The sequence below is a fragment of the Tasmannia lanceolata genome, unplaced genomic scaffold (genome assembly GCF_043159265.1).
Source record: "Tasmannia lanceolata isolate RefF3 unplaced genomic scaffold, GAP_Taslan_0.1 ptg000015l, whole genome shotgun sequence".
In the NCBI taxonomy this organism is placed as follows: Eukaryota; Viridiplantae; Streptophyta; class Magnoliopsida; order Canellales; family Winteraceae; genus Tasmannia; species Tasmannia lanceolata.
This window is the reverse complement of record NW_027518692.1, coordinates 32,187,184-32,195,246: the sequence shown is the minus strand read 5'-3', so window position 1 is coordinate 32,195,246 and position 8,063 is coordinate 32,187,184. Positions and strand designations below refer to the sequence as shown.

The 8,063-nt window shown below is 38.1% G+C and overlaps 1 protein-coding gene and 1 long non-coding RNA gene across 3 annotated transcripts; one reads left to right on the top strand and one right to left on the bottom strand.

The window, feature by feature from the left end:
* Positions 1-783: 783 nt before the first annotated feature.
* LOC143846588 (uncharacterized) lies at positions 784-4,398 on the top strand. Its single transcript, XR_013234791.1, has 3 exons — positions 784-3,716; positions 3,875-3,944; positions 4,071-4,398. It is a non-coding gene; the product is annotated as an uncharacterized LOC143846588 (long non-coding RNA).
* An 852-nt stretch (positions 4,399-5,250) lies between these two features.
* On the bottom strand, positions 5,251-8,063 carry LOC143846571 (uncharacterized). Of its 2 annotated transcripts, none has more exons than XM_077355041.1 (2): positions 7,822-8,063; positions 5,251-6,688 (listed from the first exon to the last, which is right to left on the bottom strand). In XM_077355041.1, the coding sequence occupies exon 2, from the start codon at positions 6,668-6,670 to the stop codon at positions 5,402-5,404; it is 1,269 nt and encodes a 422-aa protein (XP_077211156.1). In that variant the 5' UTR covers positions 6,671-6,688; positions 7,822-8,063; the 3' UTR covers positions 5,251-5,401. The 2 variants fall into 2 exon arrangements, with proteins under 2 accessions (XP_077211156.1, XP_077211157.1); XM_077355042.1 differs by lacking the exon at positions 7,822-8,063 and adding an exon at positions 7,150-7,763.

Genomic DNA, 8,063 nt, shown 5'->3' with positions numbered 1-8,063 from the left:
TTTGAATATAATGTTTGGAGTCTCAAAGCCACCCATCACTCAAGTATATTCTCAGGGCATCAACCTCCATCCAATGGCAACCCATTACCAGTTACCACCATCAATTTACGCATGCAAATTCTGTTTCAGTAAGTTCTTTATCATCTGCATCTTTTGTTTTCCTCGCCATCATCTTGATGTCCCTATTGTCCAACGGATGGCTAATCATCTGTGTAATTCTATTTACCCTACTTCTCATCCCATTGATAAAGGTTTTTCCTATGCTTCCTTTCCTCATCTCTTCATTATATTTACTTCTGCATTTTTTTTGTCAATTTCTAAATATGTGCAAGAACTTTTATCCGCTCATGTATGGACAACAATAGAAGTTGAGATGCTGGTTCTCCATAATGGAACTTGAGATACGACCTGAAGCATTCTCCACGTGCCTGGTTTGGTAAATTTAGTGGACAATAGCATGAAGCAGTGTCTTGCTAAATGCTATCATTTTTTATTTTTTTTTGAAAAATGATAGAAATAAAATTATACGAAGGATACATGCTAGGGGACCAGTAGTCCCCTAAGTATTACAACGTATTGAGACCTGAAAATAATTACTAAGAACAAAACAAAAAGTAAACCATAAGACCAACGACGGGCGCTCCCAAAAACTCCTTTTATCTTCCACCCTTACAATTCTGTAAGTCTTCCAGTCAAAATGTTTCCAAAATATCATTTTCTTTCTCCACTAGGAAAGGGGGGGGGGGGGGGGGGGGGCGCGGGCGCGGGCGCTAGCCACTCCTGGAAAGGTCCAAAGAATTGTCAAAAAACATTTGAACTACCCTGCTCTTAATAACCACTGATGCTACTCCTTCCAAAAAAAAAAATTCTTCGCTTGAAAGGGTCCCCTCAACCTATACATTTCTCCAATTCCAATATAAGAAACGAAAAGCTTCTTCATCCGACACTAGGGTCTGGTCTACCTCATTTAGAGTCCTATCCTCAGAAACTTTACCAGCCAAAATCTTCTCTTCCAGCTTCCGAATCCCCACCGCTTTGTTTCGTCTCCCACTCCTGCCGCCTTTCACTTCTTTCATCCTTCAAGTACTTGATGAAAAAAGGATGTTTGTGCTAAATGCTATCATTATGTCGTCTATTTTGGCTCGGAGTCTGGTAAGATTATTCTGTGGTGTATGTTGATGGCATTGTCATTACAGGAAGCAATGTTATAGGAATTGAGAAGTTAAAAATATTTCTTCTGTGCAAGTTCAACACCAATGACTTGTTAAAGCTTTTTTGATATTTTGTTGGATTGAAATAGCAAGATCTAACTCTGGGATTAATTTGTTATAAAGAAAGTAGGTGTTGGATTTACTGGATGAGACAACACTAGTTATCAAGAGTTATTGTGTGATCCAATTAGATGTCGTCATCTTTTAGAAAAGTTGAATTACTTGACTGTCACCAGACCATCATCTTGTTTACAGTGAGACTGTTAAAAGTGTTAGTCAATTTATGGAGTCCCTTAGAGCTAAAGCTCCTCATTCAAAAGCTATAGTGCAGGCTATGTGGTATCTCAAGGGAGCTCACAGGGTTTGCTGTATAAGGCTAATCGGGATTTACAGGTCACTTGGTATATTTATATTGATTGGGTAGGACATCTTCCGACCGAAGGTTCACTACTAGCTATTGTACCTTTCTTTGTGGAAACTTGGTGGTATGAAATAAGAAACAAAATGTGGTGGCTTGTTGAAGTGCATACACGGAGTATCGAGCTATGGCTCATACTACATGTGAGTTGACATAGTTAAGAATTTATTATACTAGTTGGGATTTCAAATGAAGTTATCCATGCAATTATTCTGTGACAATTGAGCTGCTTTGCATATTCCCTCCAATCCAGTATTTCTATTTCATGAACTTACCAAGGCTATTATTAAAGTGGACTTTCATTGAGTTATAGTGAAGATACATCTGCTCCATATGTGATATCAAAGGAATAGTTAGCTCACTTGTTTACCAAGTTATTATGTCAGGGGCTTGTGGATATTATCTGTGCCAACATGGGGTTATATGGTATGCATTCCCCAATGTGACGGTTGGTGTTGGAATATCCTTGTAGTATAGAAATATTATTGGCCATTGCAGCTTTTATTTATAAATAATGTTAAGGTTTGGTTTTTAAGCTCTTCTTATCATTCTCTCATCTTCTCGTCTTCTTTTTCCTGTTTGGTCACCCTTTATTGCTGTAATATACAGCCGCCAATAGACATAATAGGGTAAACACTAATAAAATGCCTAGGTATCATTTGATTTGCCGATAAAATTTGCATGAAAGTCCACATACTTTTGGTAGCACTTGTTGAGTTTAAATGATTTTCCTGAGTAAATGCAAAACCACCTATAACTCAATGTACAGAGGAAGTGCACACCATCATATGATATTCTCTCTCCTACAGATATATCATACAAACTTAACGCACAGAGGTAGAGCACACCATCTAGGTCTAAACAATTGCAGGGCTTCTAGTAGTATTATGCTTGTATTCTACAATATTTGCCAAATATCATATGATAAATTATGGTTATATCATACTATGCACTTTTATTTATAGATTTTTTGATTGGATACTAATATTGCACTACCATGTTTTAATAATTGCACAAACTCATCATTTTATTATTTAAAATGCTGTCAAAGGTTGTGCAATTATTAAAACATGTTAGTGCCAATATCAGTGGCCTTATTGATATTGTTATGTTAATTTGCATCAATTTACTATTACAAGATGATATAACATTAGAGTGTAATGTAAATTAGCTTAAACTTTGCTCAGGTTGCTTAGAACAACTTCCAAAAGCATCAGCTCTTAGACTTCTAGACTTGGATTGGGCCTGGGTCCTTGGGATTTGATATTCCATTGGGGGTTTTTCTGATTTATTCCAAATTTTCCTTTTCTGCTATGAAAAGGAAAAGCTATTAAAGCTGTTCCTTTTTGTTTCCTCCTTTTCCCACTTTGCATTTACTTTTGCCTTTCTCTGGCTTTCCTCTTTTCCTTATTTTGCCCAAAGTTTCCCATTGTCTTGATTTTGGCTACTTTTCTGCTGTCTACATTCATATCTTTCCAGTAGGGGAATGAATAATATAAGAAGCTTCTTCTGGGCCCACCACATGGAGATGCCATAAGTTGAAAGTCATTCATATTGAACAATCCAAACATTAATTGGAAGGCATTAATAATGTTTATCATTGCAAACTCATCTGTATATAAACCATTGATTGGACGGTTAGGATTGTTCAATCTGAGAGTGCTTCACCTTAAGGGCCCTTAGATGAAGGGTCCAGATCATGCCGATTCTTTCCCGATGAAGCTTCTGTTAGCATCTTTCCCCATTACCCTTCAGGCCCTGTTTGGATTGCAGGAAGATTTCTTTTTCAGAATTTCCTACTTTTTCATTTTTTTTTATTACACATGAAAAGAGTAACTTGAACCACTATTTTTCAAGTTTATTTACAGGACCTTCATTTTGTAACGATATCTCACTAAATAAGCTTTGTTCCCCATAACCCTATGCACTCTTTGGACTGCAGGAATTTTCTAGAAAAAGTTTTTTTTTTTTTTTTTTTTTTTTTCAGAATTTCCTACTTTCTTCTAGTGGTGAGGGAGGCTGGGAGAGGAATTTGTTTTCCGGAATACGTGAGGGACTCAGTGAGGAGGGGCAAGAATGAGTAGAAGGTGAGAAGTGGCTAAAAACCAAGGAAAAAGTTTTTTTTTTTTTAATGATAAAACCAAAGAAAATGTTGATCATATTTTGGCTAGAGTTTTTGTTTCCTTATTTTTCAGGCTTTTCTTACCCTCCTCTCACTCAGTCCTTGTATCTATCCCTTTCCCAGACTCCCTCACTGTTGGATAAGCTAATATTCCAGGGGAAAAAAGAAGATGGTAGCCAAACGTACCTGACATGTGAGTCTTTCTTATTCTTGAAAATAAGGTTTCATATACAATCTCAATGTACTCATGGACCATGGCATGAGTGTTGTCTATGGAAACTCATTTTTCGTGGAACGCACTGTGGATATGGGGTATCAGTCAGGAAATCTCCATCGATGAGGATCTTAGCCAGTGTTGGCTTACAACATGACAGGTCTTGAAGAAGATGAAGATACCCTTGGGAGGAGGAGCACTGATGCGGCGCCTCTGTTGCTTTCAAAGAAAGGAATGTCATGAAGTTTAGTGCAATTTTCTGTCCAATAATCAGTTGGGGATTTCACAATCGGTTGTCATAATCTAAAACTAACAGGGCCTTAGAAGAGACATAATATATGAATGTGGACATGATTCAGCATCTCCCCTGAACCTGGACACAGATGCATGCATGCATGAATATCCATGGGCATTAAAAATAAAATATGACTAAAGGAGCAGTTATCTATAGCCATCAGAGTATATATGACTAGACCAAATAATTATTCATTGATATTCAATACCATGCGATCTTGGCTAGGATATTATTCATTGATATTCAATACCATAATATCTTGGCAAGGGTGAATTGTACTTTGCCTATTGAAAGGAAGTTGCATCATAGGTTTGAGGTAGGGGTTTAACTTGGGTCGGGATCAGCCCGAACCCGACGGGGTCAACCCAATTTTGGCTCGGGTTGGGTTGGCATTTTCTCGGGTTAGGTTGGGAAAAGCCAACCTGGTTTAATTCTGGGTTGGGTTAGGGTTGAGGCGTTGGCAACCCGACCCGACCCCATCCTCAAATTTCTCATTATTTTTCTATGATTGTGCGTTTTTTTTTCTTCTATTTTTCAATTTGGCCCTAGATGAATCCAAATCCATACTGACTCAACCCGACCTGATTAGGAGGCGGGTTGGGTTAGGGTTGACCTCCTAAACCCGAGGCTCAGGTTGGGTCGGGAAACGGCTGAAGGAATGCTATCTTGGGTTGGCCTCTACCCAACCCAACCTGACCCGAGTTGCACCCCTAGTTTGGGGGCACCAATTGCTCATTGATACATATCTTGCATTTCCATGTAAAAGTCAGCTCCAAGCATCACCCTTGTGATTAAAGTGGGAATCTAGCAAGACAGATATACTTTGCTTTTTCAGTTTGATGGGGAGCCAGAAGCAAATAGAATAGACTTCAAATCTATAACCGTTTCAACTTCAAATGAACCATGAGAATTTCAAACGCACATCGCATAAAACTAATAGGAAAAGGTAAAACATAAGTAATTAGTAAACTTTCAAAATAGAAGAGAAGATGAAAACATAAAAACATAGATATTGCAGTTGTAATAGCACAAAGCTTGTTACACATACAAGTTGATACACCCACGTACTATAGACGTACTACCATCATCAGTGCTAATTCTAAAGTCACCTGTATATCCATTGAAACAGGCCATAGAAAGTTCAAAAGAAAGCTCTACTCCCATAAAACACTCTTGAGCCAGTACCCTTTGATCCTTGTAATTTCTTATCAGAGCTTGAATTAGCATTTTCAGAATTGTTGGTGTCATTTTCAATATCCACCGGAAGCTTCATTTTTGCCAAGGATTCCGTGAATTGCTGCATACTTTTCATGTACATATCTACAATCTCTTGTTGCACCACTGGTTGCTCTGGCTCAATGTTTATGTTGATTAGGGATTGCACAAGTCCATTATTATTTTGTAGCCCCTCAACCTTTGAGGCATCTTCACTTTTCTCTTCCCGAGACGAAAACTGGTCCTGGCTTGGCGATTTTGACACTCCTGAAGGATCACAGAAGGATTGGGAGCTCGAGGTAATATGATCAGAAGGAGACCCATTAGTTGAAAAGCTGCTCGGAGGTGTATCACTTTTTGAAACATGGGAATCAAGACTACCAGCTGAGAAGCTTTCCACGACATGAACTCCAGAACTCAAGTGATTACCATTTTCCGCAGTAACCAAGCTCTCAGAGTTCTCAGAATCCATATTGGTGCAAGGTATCCCAAAATACTCTGACACCATAAGTTGATTCTCATTCACAATATTCAGATCAGGGAACTCAATCTTGTTATATTCACTTGGGAGCAAATTATCTGCTTCCAAGTCCACTAAAGTGGGAGGAGCAGAAATAGCCAAGACTTCTGGCAAAGAGCCACTATAGGAGAGTGACAATTGAACAAAACCCGCGGGAGAATGGAAAAGATCAGTTGAAGAGAGCGAAAATTCTTGCATCAATCTCTCATTTGCCATAACAATTTCAGATAAAGGTACTAACGTGAATCCCAACAACTGGTCTTCGAGATAATTTTTCACCCTGCTTAGCATCCATATCTCACATTTGAGTGACGAGTCAATCGTTCGGACATTGAGTTGAACGTTCTCATTGAAGACTGGATTTTTCCCTCCACCATTGATGATTTGGCTAGACACGGTGATTTCGGGATCACTGGTTAGGCATAACTTGGCATAAACATCTTGCTTATGGTATATGCAGATGTTATGGACATCCCTAGCTTGATGTATGTACACCTCTAGAACACCAATGAAACCAGCTAAATTTCCTATCATTTGTTTCTTCTGCTGGGTGCCAATTTCTGCAGAGAAAGTGTCGGAACTCTGAGTGCCTAAATCAGAAGTTTGGCTCTTGGATTCGACAACAGAAGAGGAGTTTGCGAATGATGACAAGAACGATTGGCGGGCATCCATCATAAAAACCAGACACTACTCCTGGAGTAAAGAATAACAGATTAGAACAGTGGCCTAAATAAGAAGAAAGTAAAACTAAGGTTGAAAAGTGCAGATGGGTAAAACAAAACCAAATCAACAGCACCTTAAGAACTGATTCTTGGAAAATTGAAGACTGGCTCCTCAAAATATAAAACCTTAAGGGCCTGTATGGATTGCAAGAAAAACGTTTTTGATGAAAAAAAATCTAAAGAAGACCGTTTATTTCCACAATTTAGAGGGATATCATCATAAATTGAAGCACCCTCTAAGTAAAATTTGAATAGTATTGGTTCAAGTTATCCTTTTTCATGCGTAAATAAAGCAGGAAACTTGGGAAATTTTTTTCCTTTCCAAACTTTTCCAGAAAATCCTTGCAATCCAAACAAGGCCTAAGCTAAAATCAAATATTAAATGTAGAAATCTGGAACATCAACACAGAAAACTGAGAAGAAATTGCTTACTGGTTCTTCCAACCTGCTCTGAGACAGACTTAATTTTTGCGAAACCCAGATACCCAAATTACAAACCCTAAGTATTAATTTCAGATTAAGTTTTGATACTTAGCACCCAAAGTAGAAAACACAAGACTAATTTGGCAACCCCAATATCCCAAACCTAAGACTTGAAACCTCAAAACCCTAATTTGGAAGCTGACAACTAGTACTACTTCAAAAGCCAAGAACCCAAAACTTAAAAATCAAAACCCTAGTCAAAACTGAGAAAACCCAAATCCTACAATGAAATTTCAGACAATTTCATCAGATAACAGACCCAAATTCCAAAACCCTAACTTGGGTTACAGAGGGTTACTTAAAATCCAAAACCCAAATTCAAAACACAGAAAAATTACAGTCTTTTTCCACACAAAGATCCAAACTTAAATCCCACAAAAGCCCACACAGTCCAATGAAGCTATACTATTTTTATTTAGAAAAGTGACACCTCCAGAATCCAAGGAGGGAAACAAGGAAAAAAGCAAAACACAGTAATCCAAGCCTTTTCACACAGTCCTAAGAATTCCGTGAAGCTAAATAAGTGCGTAACACGAGAAATATAAGGCAAAAAAGCAAGAAAACATATATAAAAGGTGAGCAAAGAGGAAAAAAGAGGATATACTGAGATGGTTTTCTTGCCTTGGTATAAAAGTCAACTGATTTCGATAGAATTTCCGGTTATTATCCACATCTGTCGACAAACCCACCTCGTGATCAATCTAATTTAGTAGAAAATTGCAACGGGAATAATCACAAGTTGGTCTGAGAGCTCTGCTTTTGTTGTTTTTGTTTATCCTCTATTTGAGGTCTATACGACTATACGGCATGCTTCATTGAGATCTGTAAAATTTCCTAAATTTGGGGATTACTGTGTCTGACAA